Below are 20,834 nucleotides of genomic sequence, written 5' to 3'. Positions count from 1 at the left end.
TATTGCTTGTGCAAATGTTGAAAAGAATTGCTCCAAAGGCCAATCTCTGCTACACACCACTAATAACACATATCTCCTTAGAATGAAGTCCATTTACCACTACACTTTGTAATCTCCCACTCAACCAGTTTCTAAACAAATCTATCACTTCAAAGCCCAAACCAAGAGCACTCAGTTTATTTATAAGTTGCCTATGTGGAACTGTGTCAAACGCCTAACTAAAATCTAAGGCCTGGACCGGGCCTTATGTGCTCTGGGCCAATTTTCAAAGGCCCGGCCATGCACGTAAACCCCTGGGACGTGCGTAAGTCCCAGGGCCGAAGAAAAGGGGCAGGGCGGGGGCGCGACGGGGTTAGAGGCCCCCGGCACAACAGCCATTTGCCACTGTGCTGGGCATCGCGTGCCGGCAGGGTGCCGGCACGCGCTACTTGCGCCTGCCCCGAGTGTTACGTGTGCCGTCCGTGGCAGACCCGCGGCATGGCTCTCTCACCTTCTCATGAGGACTACAGCCTCTGCTTCCTTCTCACTGGTGGTGGTGGGCCACCTGCTCCGTTCTCGGGCCTCCCCCGGTGCCTCTGGCCCCACTACAGTCTCCAGCGTTCCTGGTCCCAATGCCACTACTTGTCGGGCCTCTCTGCGTGGCCCGCGGAGAGATGCCATCACTTGCGCTGCGCCTCTCTCTAGGCGCACATGTGTGCATCGCTGATCCTTATGAAGGGACCATGGCGGGAACCAGTCCGCGGCCCCGGATGATGACGTCAACCTCAGCATAGTATTAAAGCTCAGGCCCTGCTCCATAGTGTTGCCTTTGCAACAGGTCTCCTCACTACTCAAGTATTCATTGCTGCTAAGAGATTCATCTCTACTCCTCATTCCAGATCCCCAATGTTCCTGGTTCCTGTTTTCCTCACTCCTGACCTGCCTATGCTTCGGATTGATTACACGGACTTTGATTTCGCTTCACCTGACTACGCTACAGTCTATCTCCAGACCCAGACCTCTGCTTTGCCTGACTACGCTACATCCTATTCCAGACCCAGACCTCTGCTTTGTCTGACTACGCTATTGACTTCTCCGTGATCAGACCTCAGTTTCGATTGACTACACTATTGACTATCTCTGTGATCAGACCTCAGCATTGCTTGCCGCAGCCCCTGGATTGCTGCCAGCCCTGACTCAAGCCTACCATTGGACACCTCTTCTGCCTACTCTCTGGACGTGGACTTATTAGGTTTCAGTCTACCTTTGCTCGAGCGCCCTCAGTCTGCCTTTGTCTCATTGGCGACCGAGTTTCCAGAACCTTACCCAGTCCTGAGTAGGACTACTCCATCCCTCGCCTGCTGTCTCTGGGCTGAACCACTCCTCTTGCTGTTCTATCTCGAGGCCCACCTAAGTCCTGTCGGCCCCGGCATCCAAAGGCTCAACCTGCGGGGAATGAGGGCTGGTATAGGTGAAGCTCCAGCAGCCTCTGCCTATCAGCCCACTCCACCTGCCGACGGTGGGGACCCATAGATCCTTACCTATGGGTTGCGTCAACCCCACCTTGGCCCAAGGGTCCACCTCCGATGCAACACTGAGGTAGGCGCAAAAGGTAGGACAAGGGTTTAGGGGGGGTTAGAATAGGGCTACGAGGCAGGAAGGATAGGGAAGGAGTAGGAAGGAGTAGGAAGGTCAGGCTAGGGGGGAGGGAACTGGGGAAGGCCACGGTCATCAGCGCACACAGGTTGCACTAATGTGCACCCCCTTGCACGCGCCGACCCCTGATTTTAAAACATGCGCACACCTGTGCACACATGTTATAAAATCAGACATCCATGTGTGTGTGCCGTGTAGTGCGCACCCATGGACACGTGCATTCTTTTAAAATCTACCCCTAGGTACATTACATCTAAAGCTCTTGCCTGATCCAACTCTCTGGTCACTTAGACAAGGAAATTGTTCAGATTCATCAAATATGACTTATCTCTGGTAAAATCATGCTGCCTTGGATCTTGTAATCCACTAGCTACAAGAAACTATACTATCCTCTATTTTAGCAGTGATTACTATAATTTACTCACCACAGAGGTCAGCCTAACCTGATTGTAGTTCCCAGTCTCCTCCTTACTCCCACTTTTGTGAAGAGGAACTGCATCCGCTTGGCTCCAGTCCTTTGAAACTACACTTGACTCTAAATAAGCACTGAAGAGCTCCAAGTTCTCTTCTAGGTTCTTTAATTTCCCATAAAACTCTAGGTGTATTCCATCTGGACCATCACTGTCTACTTTTACTTTAGCTAGCTCTTCATGAATACAGTCTTCTGAAAATCATCTGAGGTTTACCTCACTTCCAATTCTATTTGTGTCCATTTTCTGTGGTCCTACACCTGACCCTTTGTCAATGAACATCAAACAGAATTATTTGTTAAGCAATTCCACTTTTCTCCCTGTCGACCTCTAAATATTCCTCTCCTCCACTTCGGAGTATCACAATGCTACTTTTGCCCTTCCTCCTATCACTAATATATCTATAAAAGCTTTGTCCCATCTGTTATACCATATTTGATAGTTTTTCTTCCATTTGTATCTTTGCTCTCTTGACTACTTTCCCAGTTTCTCTTAGCTTTTCCAGATATTATTGCCTATCTTCCTCTTTCTGCAGTCTCTTGTATTTTATGAACTCTAACCTTTTTTTTCTTACCTTTTCAGCAATTTCTTTAGAAAACCATAGTAACATCTTTTTCTGATTTATTTATTTATATTTTTATATTCCACTTTTTTTGGCACTTCAAAGCAGATTATGTTCAGGTACTGTAAGTATTTCCCTATCCCCAGAGGGCTTACAATCTAAGGCCTAGATTCATCATTTTTCTATAATTAAAGCAGAATGATGAGTCGCAAAAAAAAAAAAAAAAAAGGGGCGGGGGTGATAGTGCCACTCAAAAAGGTGGTGTTATTTCCGGTGCCACTGCCGGTGATAATGTATAAAGCATTATTACCTGCAGCGCTACAGGCCGAAAAACATTTTTTACCCTGCTCCTTTCTCTAATTTACATCTTATTGTCAAGATGTGGTAGTTATCATATGTGTTATGGTCTTATTGATGCCTTAACACCCTAATGCATGTGATAACTGCACATTCTGTTTTAATGACTAAGCCTATATGTGCGTACCTGAGGCAAGAGAGGGTAAAGTGACTTGCCCAAGGAGCAACAGTGGGACTTGAATGCTGGTCTCCCCAGGTCATAGTCCACTGCTCTAACCACTAGGCTATTCCTCCACTCCTATTCTTCCTTTTATTTACTTTCTGTGATGAGCATCATGCCTGTGAGCCCTTAATGCTATCTGTACTTGACACAGCCTTGTATGTGAACCTACGAGGCCTACGCCAACAACTGGCGAATGCACCCCGAAATGAGACAGACTGGAGCTTCATCTATACCAGCTGCCTCCTTCACATGTTGACCCCTTGGGTTCTGATGGCTGGCAGGATTTAGGTGGATCTCTAGGGCGGTTGAACAAGTGAGAATCTAAGAACAAGCTGAGTCAGGGCAGGAAGAAGATACAAGGACAGGCAAGCAAGCATGGTCAGGTCTGAGGCTAAGGTCAGGTCCAGGAGGCAGGTAAATGAACTCAGGTCCAAGTCTGAAGCAAGAGGTCAATATCAGGAGGTCAAGCCAAGGGGAGGACAAGGGTGGACAAGGAAAGCTGGAGAGGCAAGGATGGAAACAGGTACAAGAATGCAGAGCAGTACATACTGCAGCTAGGCAAGAGACCTGTTACAAAGACATCTAGCTGGAGTTGTGGCTGGATTTAAATACCCAGCCGCGTGACATCATCCTGCGGCGCCAGGACCTTGGTTTCCTGCCACTGTGCATGTAAAGCATGCATGCCTAAGGAGGATGCTGGCGCAGCTGAGGGGACGACAGGGCTGTGTGGCATGGTGGGCCCAGGTGGTAAGTGCAGCTGGTCGTGGGCCAACTCTGCTAGTGGCCAAATGTGACAGTAGCCCCCTCCAAAGCCCTCTCCCCAGCCTCCTAGATTTGGACTTCTGGGGAAAGCATCTGTGGAAGTTTTTCAGCAGTTGAGGGAACTGGAGGTTTGAGAATTTTCTTTGGAAATTTTCTTCAGAATTTTCTTCAGCGCCAAAGCCTTTCTACGAGATGAGATACTACATTTTGTTTCTGATTCTTCTGAAATACAAGATTTCTTGAACCTCATATGGAGTGTCTTCTTCATTCACCACCTCTGTGGGTTTGAGTGGGGGGGTCTCAATGGCATTGACAGGATGGCTGGTTTTATTAAGTTTATTTATCATGTAATCAAAGTGTGGGAGGCAATTTCAATTTATAGGCCACAAGCCCAACCTGCCAGACTATAGACACAATACTCAGGTTTGATTGTACCATAAATCTATACATTTGTGTTTGTTTTAGTTTTGCTTTGTCTAAAATGAGGACCTAGCTCTCTAGTTTATCTTTATACCTACATCATGACTGAGAAATGAAAGTCAAAATGTGATATGTGGCTGATATGTGATCACTTCATGATATCAAATTGTCTTATAATGGTTGGGTGATAACAGTGTTGTAACTTTACAATTCCTTAAAAAATAAAATAAAATTGCATGTTGTGTTTTCCAGGACTTTGTATCAAAGTAGAGTCAGTCAGCTTTTGCTCTCATTCTTTACCATATGCTAAGGAGATAGGTTGATGAACGTCAAAAAGACCAAATTGATCATTCTATCTAGATCATCCATTGACAATGACCCTTCATTGCTTCATGTTGGTGATTGATTATTTCAATCTACAAATAAGATAGGAATCTAGGTGTCATATTTGATACCTCATTGTCTTTTCAGTCACAGGTAAAAGCCATTATAAAATGCTCTTTTTATAAATTATGTTTGCTACAGAGACTGAAACCTTTTTTAAGTCACAATAATGTTTGTTCAGTTCTTCAGGCTGTGATACTCATAGGCTTAGATTATTGTAATGCTATATAAAACAGTATATACTGGGTTTCCAGCAGCCACACTGACAGCATTGCAGGCAGTACAAATGCTACAGTTTGGTTTTTAACAGGTGCCTGGTTTTATAATCACATACATCCTTAGTATCCTGCATACACTAGCTTACTATTTTGTAAACTTTAAATGAAAATAATCCATTTTGTATTGCCTCCAACCTTTCTGGGTAATTTTAAAAGGAATGCATATCCATAAATACGCTGAAATTTTATATCCTGCGCAAAAGTACATGCATATCATTTAAAATCCCCCTGCTGCGCATATGTGTGCACATATTCTTAAGAGTAGACTTGAGTAAATGCCCCGCACATATTTTTGCTTGGGCTTTAGCGGCATTTACTTGTGTATGCAAGCGCATTTTAAAACATGCTCATGCGAGGGAAAAAACAGTTTTTCAAATTAGTCCACCAACTTGTCCAGATGATATTAAGGTTACAAGTCCCCTCTGGTTTTTCATCCTGTAAGCCCCCCACTTGACCCTGAACCTTCATGTTATGCTGAAAACCCTAATACCCGAGGTCTCTAGACTTGCTCCTCATCAGGACCTGAAGTAAAGTTACGCAGATAACATGCTGATGTGCACCTTAGTCAGGTGTTTTTTAAATTTGTAGTTGCACACTTAAGTCTTAGCCCCACCATGGAATAGGAAATCCCCACCCCTTTTCCATCCCCTTGTACTTGACGCACGTGTGGGTATGAATGCATGTACTTCACGGCTTCTTAAAATTTATATTGCTCGCGCACGGCCCACATACGTGCATATGTGGCTATTTTTGTGTGAGCAACACTTTTAATAGTCAGAAAGGCAGTGAATAAACAAGTTAGACTGTTTGTATTTTTAAATAGTCAGTCAATAAGGTAGCTAGTAAGCAGTAGGTAGTGTGTTTATTTTTAAAAGTCTGCAGAACTGAGTGTTCTGCAGACTTTTAAAGAACTGAGTGTTTGTATTTAATACAAACTGAGTGTTTGCATTAAAAAAAACACACAAAAAAAAACAAACCCCAAAAAGCAGCCAGAAGCTAGAAATAAGCTAGGAGCAGTGTATACCTAAGTAAAAAAGTTGAATAGTTCAGCTCAGTTACTCACCTTGGAAAGGTGTTGAGGTAGTGTGACTGGGTTTGAATAGGGACCAAAATTTGTTAATCAAGAGAGCAGTGAGTCACTCAGGAAAACTAAGTGAAGTGTAAATTTCTAAAGGAACTGTTTTGTACTAATTTACCTTAGAAGCACATTATAAATTAGAAGGGAAGAGCTCAGTAACCCACATTCCAGTGGGAACACTGAGAGGAGAGGATCACCTTGCTGGTGGCTGAAAGGAATCAGTAAGTTTTTCCTTGGGACATTGTCTTTTTTAAAAGTATTGGGGCAAAGTTAACTATCTGGGAATATTATTTAGTGTGTTTGTGTGTTTGTGCCTTTAATAGTCAGAAAGGCAGTGAATAAACAAGCTAGACTGTTTGTATTTTTAAATAGTCAGTCAATAAGGTAGCTAGTAAGCAGAAGGTAGTGTGTTTATTTTTAAAAGTCTGCAGAACTGAGTGTTCTGCAGACTTTTAAAGAACTGAGTGTTTGTATTTAATACAAACTGAGTGTTTGTATTGAAAAAAAAAACACATAAAAAAAAGTACCCCAAAAAAGTAGCCAGAAGCTAGAAATAAGCTAGGAGCAATGTTTGCCTAAGTAAAAAAGTTGAATAGTTCAGCTCAGTTACTCACCTTGGAAAGTTGTTGAGGTAGTGTGATTGGGTTTCAATAGGGACCAACATTTGTTAATCAAGAGAGCAGTGAGTCACTCTGGCTGACTAACTGAAGTTAGACTCTTTGCCCAGGAGGGAAGGGTTAGGTCGGCCGTCATAGTTGGTGATTTGATTATTAGGAATGTAGATAGCTGGGTGGCTGGTGGGCGTGAGGATCGCCTGGTAAAATGCCTACCTGGTGCGAAGGTGGCGGACCTCAAGCATCGCCTAGATAGGATTTTAGACAGTGCTGGGGAGGAGCCGGCTGTCGTAGTACATGTGGGCACCAATGACATAGGAAAATGTGGGAGGGGGGTTCTGGAAGCCAAATTTAGGCTCTTAGGTAGAAAGCTTAAATCCAAAACCTCCAGGGTAGAATTCTCTGAAATGCTCCCTGTTCCACGCACAGGTCACCAGAGGCAGGCAGAGATCCAGAGTCTCAATGCATGGATGAGACGATGGTGCAAGGAAGAGGGATTCAGTTTTGTTAGGAACTGGGGAACCTTTTGCGGAAGGGGGAGTCTCTTCCGAAGGGATGGGCTCCACCTTAACCAGGGTGGAAACAGACTGCTGGCGCTAACCTTTAAAAAGGAGATAGAGCAGCTTTTAAACTAGAACAAAGGGGTAGGGATGTGAATCGTTTTAGGATGATTAAAATTATCGTCCGATAATTTTAATATCGTCTTAAACCGTTATGGAACACAATACAATAGAGATTCTAACGATTTATCGTTATAAATCGTTAGAATCGTGAGCCGGCACACTAAAACCCCCTAAAACCCACCCCCGACCCTTTAAATTAAATCCCCCACCCTCCCGAACCCCCCCCAAATGAGTTAAATAACCTGCGGGTCCAGCGGCGGTCCGGAACGGCAGCGGTCCGGAACGGGCTCCTGCTCCTCAATCTTGTTGTCTTCAGCCGGCGCCATTTTCCAAAATGGCGGCGAAAAATGGCGGCGGCCATAGACGAACACGATTGGACGGCAGGAGGTCCTTCCGGACCCCCGCTGGACTTTTGGCAAGTCTCGTGGGGGTCAGGAGGCCCCCCACAAGCTGGCCAAAAGTTCCTGGAGGTCCAGCGGGGGTCAGGGAGCGATTTCCCGCCGCGAATCGTTTTCGTACGGATGAAGACAACAAGATTGAGGAGCAGGAGCCCGTTCCGGACCGCTGCCGTTCCGGACCGCCGCTGGACCCGCAGGTTATTTAAGTCATTTGGGGGGGGTTCGGGAGGGTGGGGGATTTAATTTAAAGGGTCGGGGGTGGGTTTTAGGGGGTTTTAATGTGCCGGTTTTGCGATTTTTCGATTTTTCGATTTTTCACGATTTTTCACGATTTTTCACGATATTTTACCCCCCCAAATGGCAACAATACGATTCCCTCCCCCTCCCAGCCGAAATCGATCGTTAAGACGATCGAGGACACGATTCACATCCCTACAAAGGGGAAAGCCAACAGTCGCTCAGCAGTGCATGGTTCGGAGAGAGGTATCTTAAAAGGATACTAATGATGCATTAGAATTAGGGCATCCCAACAGTGAGGTTCCAATAATTAGAAAAATAGTCCAAGTGCCTGTAACTAAAAACTCACCTGAGCTAAAAAATTCTAACTTATCCCTATCAATTAAAAAGCAGAATGAAAATGCAAACAAAAAACAAACTTTGAAATGTTTGTATACTAATGCCAGAAGACTAAGAAGTAAGATGGGAGAATTAGAATATATAGCAGTGAATGATGACATAGACTTAATTGGCATCTCAGAGACATGGTGGAAAGAGGATAACCAATGGGACAGTGCTATACCGGGGTACAAATTATATCGCAATGACAGAGAGGAGCACCCGGGAGGAGGTGTGGCGCTTTATTTCCGGGATGGCATAGAGTCCAACAGGATAAACATCCTGCATGAGACAAAATACAAAATTGAATCTTTATGGGTAGAAATCCCTTGTGTGTCGGGGCAGACTATAGTGATAGGGTATACTACCGTCCACCTAGTCAAGATGGTGAGACGGACAGTGAAATGCTAAGAGAAATTAGGGAAGCTATCCAAATTGGTAGTGCAGTAATAATGGGAGACTTCAATTACCCCAATATTGACTAGGTAAATGTATCATTGGGACATGCTAGAGAGATAACGTTCCTGGATGGAATAAATGATAGCTTTATGGAGCAATTGGTTCAGGAACCAATGAGAGAGGGAGTAATTTTAGATCTAATTCTCAGTGGAGCACAGGACTTGGTGAGGGAGGTAACGATGATGGGGCCGCTTGGCAATAGTGATCATAATATGATCAAATTTGATTTAATGACTGGAAGAGGAAAAGTATGCAAATCCAAGGCTCTTGTGCTAAACTTTCAAAAGGGAAACTTTGATAAAATGAGAAAAATTGTTAGAAAAAAACTGAAAGGAGCAGCAACAAAAGCAAAAAATGTCCAAGAGGCGTGGTCATTGTTAAAAAATACCATTCTAGAAGCACAGTCTAGATGTATTCCACACATTAAGAAAGGTGGAAAGAAGGCAAAACGATTACCGGCATGTTTAAAAGGGGAGGTGAAAGAAGCTATTTTAGCTAAAAGATCTTCATTCACTCAACCTACAATTCAATATTTATGCAGACGACATTCAATTTCTGGTCCCCTACAAAGCTTCCTGGTCCGATACTCTATCTTTAGTTTCACTCTATCTTTCCACCATTAACTCTTGGCTATCTCATAATCGTTTAAAATTAAATCCATCAAAAACTGAATTAGTCCATTTAACATCCATTACAGATTCCTCTATAGGCCCACCATCTCATTTCACTTTCAATGGCTCAACCATCCCAATTAACTGCCATGCCATAAATCTAGGTGTAACCATAAATACAGACTTATCTATGAAACAACAAATCTCCTCCCTAACAAATAAATCATTCTACAAATTACAGCTTCTGAAACGTCTTTGTCCTCTTCTTTTCTATCGTGATTTCAGGACTGTTCTACAATCTCTTATATTTTCTGGTCTAGACTATTGTAACGCTCTTTATCTAGGTCTATCTGACTCATCAATTCACCCGCTACAATTAGTTCAAAATAGTGCAGCTCGCTTATTATCCGGTACCTCCATTCGCAATCACATTACACCTATTTTACATTCCCTTCACTGGTTACCCATAAAATACAGGATAAAATACAAAGTAATCTCAATCATCCATAGTTTAATTTACAACTCTACATCCACTTGGCTTTGCAACTTACTCCGCATTTACAAACCCACCCGACACTTAAGATCACTTACTCAAAATCTCTTAGACATTCCATCACCACGACAGGCTAGATTAGATATCACCAGGAAAAGAGCTTTTTCAGTAGCAGGACCATCTCTCTGGAACTCTTTACCCAACCCACTCCGTTTAATATCAAATCCTCATCATTTCAAAAAGGCTTTAAAAACATTCTTTTTTCAACAAGCATTTAATACTCCCACTAAGCATCTCCCCGATCAAAAATGAAACTCCATCCCCTAAATTTCTCTCATCAGATACATATTACTTTAACGTCTCTCCTCTATTATCCCATCCGTGTTCTTTCTAGGACATTACAATTCGATAAGTTGCTACCCCCCTTCCTCCCCCCCTCCATCCCTTTTACCCTCCCTACTCTTTACCCATGGCATGTTACCATTATTATTATTTTGTTATTTAATAATTTGTTTTAGCTAACATTTATCTAGCTATTTAGTTAAATTTATGTATTTTAAGTTTATTTTAGTTATATTTTATTTTTACTTTATTTTAACATGTTGTAAACCGTTTTGATAAAATTTTATTTTAAAAAGTGGTATATAAATACTTTTAAATAAAAATAAATAAATAAATAAAATAGGATAAAGCATAAACATTGGCAAGTTAAATGTAAGACATTGATAAGACAGGCTAAGAGAGAATTTGAAAAGAAGTTGGCTGTAGAGGCAAAAACTCACAGTAAAAACTTTTTTAAATATATCCGAAGCAGAAAGCCTGTGAGGGAGTCAGTTGGACTGTTAGATGATCGAGGCATTAAAGGGGCACTTAGAGAAGATAAGGCCATCACGGAAAGATTAAATGATTTCTTTGCTTCGGTGTTTGCTGAAGAGGATGTTGGTAGGTACCCATACTGGAGAAGGTTTTCATGGGTAATGATTCAGATGGACTGAATCAAATCATGGTGAACCTAGAAGATGTGGTAGGCCTGATTGATAAACTGAAGAGTAGTAAATCACCTGGACCGGATGGTATACACCCCAGAATTCTGAAGGAACTAAAAAATGAAATTTCAGACCTATTAGTAAAAATTTGTAACCTATCATTAAAATCATCCATTGTACCTGAAGACTGGAGGATAGCAAATGTAACCCCAATATTTAAAAAGGGCTCCAGGTGCGATCCAGGAACTACAGACCGGTTAGCCTGATTTCAGTGCCAGGAAAAATAGTGGAAAGTGTTCTAAACATCAAAATCACAGAACATATAGAAAGACATGGTTTAATGGAACAAAGTCAGCATGGCTTTACGCAGGGCAAGTCTTGCCTCACAAATCTGCTTTACTTTTTTGAAGGCGTTAATAAACATGTGGATAAGGGTGAACTGGTAGATGTAGTATACCTGGATTTTCAGAAGGCATTTGACAAAGTTCCTCATGAGAGGCTTCTAGGAAAAGTAAAAAGTCATGGGATAGGTGGTGATGTCCTTTCGTGGATTGCAAACTGGCTAAAAGATAGGAAACAGAGTAGGATTAAATGGACAATTTTCTCAGTGGAAGGGAGTAGACAGTGGAGTGCCTCAGGGATCTGTATTGGGACCCTTACTTTTTAATATATTTATAAATGATCTGGAAAGAAATACGACGAGTGAGATAATCAAATTTGCAGATGACACAAAATTGTTCAGAGTAGTTAAATCACAAGCAGATTGTGATAAATTGCAGGAAGACCTTCTGAGACTGGAAAATTGGGCATCCAAATGGCAGATGAAATTTAATGTGGATAGGTGCAAGGTCATGCATATAGGGAAAAATAACCCATGCTATAATTTCACAATGTTAGGTTCCATATTAGGTGCTACAACCCAAGAAAGAGATCTAGGCGTCATAGTGGATAACACATTGAAATCATTAGTTCAGTGTGCTGTGGCAGTCAAAAAAGCAAACAGAATGTTGGGAATTATTGGAAAGGGAATGGTGAATAAAATGGAAAATGTCATAATGCCTCTGTATCGCTCCATGGTGAGACTGCACCTTGAATACTGTGCACAATTCTGGTCGCCGCATCTCAAAAAAGATATAATTGCGATGGAGAAGGTACAGAGAAGGGCTATCAAAATGATAAGGGGAATGGAACAGCTCCCTTATGAGGAAAGACTAAAGAGGTTAGGACTTTTCAGCTTGGAGAAGAGACGGCTGAGGGGGGAAATGATAGAGATGTTTAAAATCATGAGAGGTCTACAACGGGTAGATGTGAATCGGTTATTTACTCTTTCGGATAGTAGAAAGACTAGGGGGCACTCCATGAAGTTAGCATGGGGCACATTTAAAACTAATCGGAGAAAGTTCTTTTTTACTCAACACACAATTAAATTCTGGAATTTGTTGCCAGAGGATATGGTTAGTGCAGTTAGTATAGAGGTGTTTAAAAAAGGATTGGATAAGTTCTTAGAAGAGAAGTCCATTACCTGCTATTAAGTTCACTTAGAGAATAGCCACTGCCATTAGCAATGGTAACATGGAATAGACTTAGTTTTTGGGTACTTACCAGGTTCTTATGGCCTGGATTGGCCACTGTTGGAAACAGGATGCTTGGCTTGATGGACCCTTGGTCTGACCCAGTATGGCATTTTCTTATGTTCTTATGTTCTTAAAATCTGCCTTTAAGGATTTATGCTCCATCATGCCCATTAAGGTCAGCAGGGAAGAATCTTCTGGAGATTTCCTCTCTTCACTCTATATATTTACAAAACAAGAGACAAAACGTTTATGGTGGCAGGCCAAACACAGTGGAATACTTTACCATCCAGTAGAAGGACAGAGCTGTGTCTAAAGTCTTTTAGGAAAAATCTCAGGGAACGTTTCTTTACTCAAGTTTTTGGGAAGATGGGAGTTGCTATGAATTAGGTTATATATGCATTAACTTTAATTCCCTCTTTGGCTATATACTTTCTGACTGGTTTTGCTTGCTTATCAGAATTGGCTGTTTTATTGGGTTTGAATAGATTAACTGTTATACAATTTCTCAATGTTTTGTCATGACTTGTTTTACTATTAAAATTTTATGGATATTAAACCTACCTAGAAGAGTTGATAGGTGGGAAGCAAATATGCTAAATAAATAAATAAATAAATAAATAAATAAATAAAATATATTTTTTTTTTATTTTTAATTTTTATACACCGACATTCTTGTATAATATAGAAATCATACAATATTGTAATGTTGTAAAATGTTTTCCCTGTCACAGCTAAATGCCATATGAAGGAAACCATATTTTATGATTTACTGTGTAATTTATTTTTGTTTCAGGGCTTTGGCGGATATCTTGAGGCAGCAAGGCCCAATCCCAATATCACATTGTGAAAGAGAGACCATCTCAGCAGTTGATAACTCTCCCAAAGAAAACACCCCTGTTCGAACATCCTCCAAAAACCACTACACCCCAGTGAGGACAACAAAACCCAATCATGGTAAGAAGTAATATTTTATTGTGAAAAATCTCTCTCTAACATTTATCTTTTGAGAGATAAGGTGTAATGTTCATGTTGCTGGATTCCGGGGTATAATATAAAAATCCCCAGGTGCTGTAGCACAAGAGCTATTTAACTGTGTTACTGGATTAGTGACTTCATTTGAAGCCCACTGGCACGGGAAAGGTACAAAGCTGTAGATCCCCACAAGACGACCATAGATCTGTGATCTACAGTCTCTCTGGTAAGCTCCTGTATTGCTGTTAAGACAATAGCAGAATGCTTGCATTACCTAGAATCAGACATCTCCATAGAGGCAGGCTGAAGTTTCAAAGCCTTTTAAATGCCTTAAACTTGTTTTATGTGAACATATGGCTGTTAAGAAATTACCAAGCAATCAGAGTGTGTAAAATTACATGTGTATTTTTATGCACACTGGGGAGAGGCATTCTGAGGAGGGGCAGAGTTGGGTAGGAATTGAAACTTAGAAGCATGTAACTTGATAGAGCTTCACTTATATGGGAATTTTCAATTAAAACCTAAGCACTAATCTTGATGAGAAATGACTACAGTTGATAAGATCATAAGAACTCATGAACAGAAGTGCCGTGCTGAGTTAGACCAAGGTCCAGCGAGTCCAGCATCCATTCCAAGTGGGTAACAAGTCCACATTTTTACAATTCAATACATAAATACAATATCAGCAAATACGTTTTTGCCGGCATATAGGACGCAGTGGTGTAAAAGACGAACCCCCTTTTTTATACACATTTTTAAGGAAAAAAATAACTTGCTGTTTCCGATACTCCTGCCACATTTCTGAGCTCGCTATGGCGCGTACGTCTTTTAAAATCTGCCCCTTAGTCTACTATGTGTAGATGTTTTGTTTTTTTTAATTCAAAATGAATGAGTTACTGCATTGCAAAAGTATGCAAAACAAATCATTTATTTTGAATTTAATGAAAATGTTTTTGCTCACCAGTTTTTACAAAAAAAGATAATTCCATCTCAGGAAGATGTAGTTATTTTTTTCTGCTGGTCCTTTAGTATCATTTTGAAAGAAAGTTTGCTATGGAGCATATTGGCATCTGGCAAACCTTTCCGGGATAGAAGCCACTACCTCAAGGGAAATACCACGAGTTAGTAAATCAGTGTCTATGGCAGAGTTTTCCAAACTTGTCATGTTGGTGACACACTTTTTAGACAAACATAATTTCACGACACGGTAATTCAGTCTACTAGTAAACCAGAGGTTAAAGGTTAAACGAACGAAACATATTTCGACAATTTATGTATGTTTCCTTAAATATATACATAAATAAAATGTTTCACGACACAACCTATCTCATGAAAACCTTAAATTTATATTAAAAATATATATTCCAAGATTCATGTTATTGTTATAATTTATGAGAAACAATAATAAAACAAATTGTCTGTCCCCCACACACTCATCTCTCTCCTCCCCCCAGCACATGTCTGGCCCCCACACACTCATATCTCTCCCCCTCAAGCACATGTCTGTCCCCCCAGCACGTTTGCCCCCCACTCACTCATCTCTCTCCCCCCAGCACATGTCTGGCCCCCACACTCATGTACCTCGTCTTTTTGATTGTTGCCAGTTAAGTGCTTCACTCCCTTCCATGATCACCAGACACTGCTGCTTGCAGTCAGTACTCCTCATGGCCAGGCCTCATCGGCAGCAGCAGCCAATGCAAGGATGGCTGGGCTTGTTCTACCCACCAAGCCCCCCCCAAAAAACACGATTGACAGCAAAAATCACCCAATAATAAGCAACCCATAAACTGAGAAAAAAAGTGAATCTCTAGAAAAAAAAAAGCCCAAACTCGCATCAGAGTTGACCGGGCTTGCGCGACACACCTGCACACTGCAGGCGACACGCTAACGTGTCCCGACACACAGTTTGGAAAGCTCTGGTCTATGGGTTGTTTTGTTTTGTTTTTTTTTCGGGGGGGGGGGGGTATTTAAGCATTTTTATATTCTGCTACCTCCAACACATTGGTGGAAAGAACATAAGAACATATGCCATACTAGGGTCAGACCAAGGTTCCATCAAGCCCAATATCCTGTCTCCAACAGTTGCCAATTCAAATCACAAGTACCTGGCAAGTATATAAACATTAAATAAATCCCATGCTACTAATTCCAGCAATAAGCAGAGGCTATTCCCTATTGATTATTAGCAGTTTATGGAATTCTTCTCCAAGAACTTACCCAAACCTTTTTTAAACAAAGATACACTAACTGCCTTAACCACATCCTCTGGCAACGAACTCCAGAGCTTAATTTTGTGTTGAATGAAAAAGAATTTTCTCCAGTTTGTTTTAAATGTGCTACTTGCTACCTTCATGGAATGCCCCCTAGTCCTTATATTTTCTAAAAGAGTAAATAACCATTTCCCATTTACCCACTCAAGTCCTTTCATGATTTTCTAGACCTCTATCATATCCCGCCTCAGCCATCTCTTCTCCAAACTGAACAGCCCTAACCTCTTCAGCCTTTCATCATAGGGGAGCCATTCCATCCCCTTTATCATTTTGGTCACCCTTCTCTGTACTTTCTCCAGTGCAACTATATCTTTTTAAAGATGCAGCAACCAAAATTACACACAGTATTCAAGGTGCGGTCTCTGCATTGAGTAATATAGAAGCATTATGACATCCTCTCTTTTATTTGCCATTCCCTTCCTAACATTCTGTTTGCTTTTTTGACTGCCACAGTACACAGAGCTGACAATTTCAATGTAATATCAAGTAAGTGGCACAGAGATTTTTGCCTGGGTGGTAACTCCTAAAGTGGAACCTAACATTGTCTAACTACAGCAAGGGTTATTTTTCCTTATATGCATCACCTTGCACTTGTCCTCATTGTATTTCATCTTCCAGTTTTGCATGCTCTTCCTGCAATTTATCACAATCCACTTGTGATTTAACTACTCTGAATGTCAACTGCAAATTTGATCACCTCACTCGTCGTACCTCTTTCCAGATCATTTATAAATATATTAAAAGCACTGGTCCAAGTACAGATCCCTGAGGCACTCCATTGTTTACATTTTTCCACTGTGAAAACTGACCATTTAATCCTAATCTCTGTTTCCTGTCTTTTAACCAGTTTGCAATACACAAAAGTACATCTTCTCCTATCCCATGACTTTTTAGTTTCCTTAGAAGCCTCTCATGAGGGGCATGGTCAAACGCCTTCTGAAAATCCAAGAAGACACCACCCCATCTAATTCATATATTTGGGAGGTATCATTTTTTAGTTGCACTGATCAACCCCTATGCAAGTTCAAGAGTGCAGCAAGGTACAATTATGCAGGACTTTGTGTTCTAATGTAATAATTAGTGAGGTTTGGGTGAACCCTTGGACACTGTGGCAGCTGACCATGCCCACGGGGGGACGTCCCGTGAGGGGCCACAGGTCAGGCTCAGCTTAGGACACACAAACACAGAGATTGATCTTGTATTAGACAATGTAGTGAAGCCACCAGAGGTGGCAGTGGTGAGCAGCAGAAGTAGCCTGGCTGGGCTAGTATCCTTCAGCACTGGAACAGCGACTCCTCCGGTAGCAGTGCTGTAGTGGAAAGAACTGAGAATAATGAGTTCAGTGGAATATGCACACAGCCCCAGTATGGAGAACCCCATAAGAACATAAGAAATTGCCATGCTGGGTCAGACCAAGGGTCCATCAAGCCCAGCATCCTGCTTCCAACAGAGGCCAAAACCAGGCCACAAGAACCTAGGAATTACCCAAACACTAAGAAGATCCCATGCTACTGATGCAATTAATAGCAGTGGCTATTCCCTAAGTAAAATTGATTAATAGCCATTAATGGACTTCCCCTCCAAGAACCTATCCAAACCTTTTTTGAACCCAGCTACACTAACTGCACTAACCACATCTTCTGGCAACAAATTCCAGAGCTTTATTGTGCGTTGAGTGAAAAAGAATTTTCTCCGATTAGTCTTAAATGTGCTACTTGCTAACTTCATGGAATGCCCCCTAGTCCTTCTATTATTCGAAAGTGAAAATAACCGAGTCACATCTACTCGTTCAAGACCTCTCATGATCTTAAAGACCTCTATCATATCCCCCCTCAGCCGTCTCTTCTCCAAGCTGAACAGCCCTAACCTCTTCAGCCTTTCCTCATAGGGAAGCTGTTCCATCCCCTTTATCATTTTGGTTGCCCTTCTTTGTACCTTCTCCATCGCAACTATATCTTTTTTGAGATGGAGAAGGTACAAAGAAGGATAGGGAGAGTAAGCCCTCGAGGAGCGAGTACCTGATCCCTGAGAGCTGAGAGGCTTGAAGGTAATGCACTCACACAGCAGTTCCACGTAGAAGATAGCACTAGGGCTGGAATGGAGGCAGGCCCTCGAGGAGCGAGTACCTGGTTCCAGGGAACAGCTCTGAGGTGAAGATGGTAGTACTCACTGGTGTTGAAGATAGCGAATCCTTCCAGGCAGAAGAGAAGGTAGGAGCAGGCAGGGAACATGGGCCCTCAAGGAGCGAATACCGGTTTCCTGATAGCGACCTGAAAAGCAAGTGAGGCCCCCCGAGGAGCGGGTACCCCGTTAGCGTTAAGAGTCCAATGGAAGATTGGAGAGGCAGAGTAGCTGGGTAGGAGAGCGAATCCCATCCGTAGAATACCGCTTGCTAACTCAAAGGCTAGCAAATATCGTAGGCTTTAAATATCCGGCAGCATGACGTCATCACAGGGGGACACCCCTGAGGTTTGCGCCAAGTAGGAAATAAGAGTGAGGGCCAGGCGGCACGCGCGCCCTAAGGTACCAGTGGAGCATGGCGGGAGGCAGCGCCCAAGCCGGTCTGGGGACACTGGAGAGGACGGCAGGCAGACGCCACAGCAGCCAGGCGTCCATTCATAGCGAAAGGAGGTGCAAAGAAAGAAAGGTAGGCGGAGTGAAGCCATCGGGAAGGGACAGTTGCAACAACTAAAAGCAGAATTCCTGTTCCGTTGCTTTCTCCTCAACAATTTTTATATCTTTGCCATTTCTTCACTACAAAATTACAATATACCCGTCAAACATCAGCAGCCTGTGAGAATGTATTCTGTCCTAACTCCCTTGCGAGCTAAAATCTGTATATATTCTGTATATTATTTGTAGATAACTTGTTCTTAGTACCTCCTTTTAAGCATGTGATGATAAATATAACCAAACTCGTCTCCCTATCCCTTGTTCCATACTTCCTCCTCCTCCCCCTCCCTACCTGTCCTCCACCCCGCCTGTCTTCCTCCCCTCCTAGCCCCTCCCTCCCCCATGCTCCCCTTAAATTTCATTCAGTTCTATTGTTTACTAAGATTATATTCCCCTTCAGTTCTGTATTCACTGTAAAGCCTGTTGCTAATTTTTGTTCCCTGTAAACCGATGAGATGTTCCCAACGTTCGTCGGTATATAAAAGCTGTTAAATAAATAAATAAATATCTGTAACGCAGGATTTCCCAAACCTGTCCTGGGGACCCCACAGGCAGTTGGATATTCAGGATATTCTTAATGAATATGCAGAGATAAATGTGCATATACTGAGTCTCCAGTGTATGCAAATTTATCTCATGCATATTGATTGTGGATATCCTGAAAACCTGACAGGCAGTGGGGTCCCCAGGACAGGGTTAAAAATTGTTCCATTGGGGCATTAAAATGTTACATGCACCATTTCCCCCCTGACTTCCTCTTAAAATTTCATGTTCTTTGCTTTCAGTGGGGGACAGCAAGCTCTTATGTCCTCTCAACAAACTGCCCTCTTAAAAGCTTTCACATGTTGGTTTGTGTGAAAATACTTCCACCACTGTAAAGTTCACATATTTTCCATTTTTTTTTAAAGTAGAATATTTATAAAAAAAAATTCCTTACAATTACATGACAGTGTCAGTTCTCTGAAATCTATGAAACTCAGTCAAATTCTGCTCACAATTAAACATGCCCGCTACACGCATGAGCTGGCACATTCAGCATAAAGAAGCTTATTTCTTTTATTTAAAATTGGCTTGTGCTGCATGTACTTATGGAATAAAACATTATCTGAATTGAAAAATGTAGTCCCTGGGCTTCCATTCTAATTACAACGAGAAAAATAGATTCATCAGAGGTATGCTGAGCTATATGCTGATAACAGCCAACCACATGCTGCTGCAGCTTATGCTCATTGTATCCAAAAAATGCAAATACTTAAAGAAAAACAGCAAAAAAGTCCAGACCTATCACCCATGTTAACCATAAGCAACATATTCCGCTTTTATGCCTTCAAACAGCTAGAAAAGAATAGGAAGCACCTGTACCGAAAGGTAACATAATAACATACAGGCCGATACAGTAAAAATTGCGGGAGAGCGGGCAAGCGCCCGCTCTCCTATGTGCGCGATTCAGTAAATTAATTTATTTAAATTAGGGCCCGCGTTAAAAACAGATGCTAGGGACACTAGCGCGTCCCTAGCGCCTCTTTTTGGACAGGAGCGGCGGCTGTCAGCGAGTTTGACAGCTGACGCTCAATTTTGCCAGCGTTGGTTCTCAAACCCGCTGACAGCCACGGGTTCGGAAACCGGACGCTGGCAAAATTGAGCGTCCGGTTTTCAACCCGCAAGCCGTGGGCCGATTTCAAATTTATTTTTTTTTAACTTTTTTTAACTTTCGGGACCTCTGACTTCATATAGCTATGATATTGAGTCGGAGGGTGCACAGAAAAGCTTTTCTGTGCACTTTCCCAGTGCCGAGAGAAATTAACGCCTACCTTTGGGTAGACGCTAATTTCTGAAAGTAAAATGTGCAGCTTGGCTGCACATTTTACTTTCTGAATCGTGCGGGCATAACTAATAGGGCCATCAACATGCATTTGCATGTTATGGGTTCTATAAGGGTTAAGCTAGCAAGTCGAAAATGCAGGTCCAAATGTGGGCTAACTGGAACGCACTGTACTATATCGACCTGATAGTAATGATGGCAGAAAAGGACCAAATGGTCCATCCAGTCTGCCCAGCAAGATTCTTATGGTAATATCTACTGCACCATGTAGGTCACATGCAGGTTTCTCTTAAGGGCAGTCCATGCAGTTACCCCCAATCCTTATGATAAGGTAGTAATATTTACAATCAAAAGCCAAAAACCAAGCAACTGTCAAGCCCATAAAAAATGTCTGCCTTCCTGAATATTCCGGCAGTGCTGACTTGTTCTGCTTTTGGATTTGGCTATAGAAGCAGTCCTGTGCTTATCTCCTTATCTCTGCATATCAGTACTCGCAGACTGTAACAGTTGGAGCCCATGTTGGTTGCTGAATCCAATTTCCCTCCCCCCCACCCCCACCCCCCCCTCCCAGCCATCAAAACAGAGAGTGATGTTGATGTTGCATCAAAAACATCA

The 20,834-nt window shown here is 42.2% G+C and overlaps 1 protein-coding gene across 1 annotated transcript in view; it reads left to right on the top strand.

Annotated features, from left to right (window-relative positions):
- Window positions 1-20,834, top strand: part of SHISA6 (shisa family member 6) — a 130,913-nt gene that overhangs the window by 96,741 nt on the left and 13,338 nt on the right. Inside the window, exon 3 of the mRNA XM_029600241.1 lies at window positions 13,276-13,436. Coding sequence (XP_029456101.1) covers window positions 13,276-13,436 — 161 coding nt within the window. The remainder of the gene's footprint in view (window positions 1-13,275; window positions 13,437-20,834) is intronic.

The sequence above is a fragment of the Rhinatrema bivittatum genome, chromosome 4 (genome assembly GCF_901001135.1).
Source record: "Rhinatrema bivittatum chromosome 4, aRhiBiv1.1, whole genome shotgun sequence".
Taxonomy (NCBI): Eukaryota; Metazoa; Chordata; class Amphibia; order Gymnophiona; family Rhinatrematidae; genus Rhinatrema; species Rhinatrema bivittatum.
Note: the sequence above shows the minus strand (reverse complement) of the source record. Positions and strands in the feature narration are given on the sequence as shown.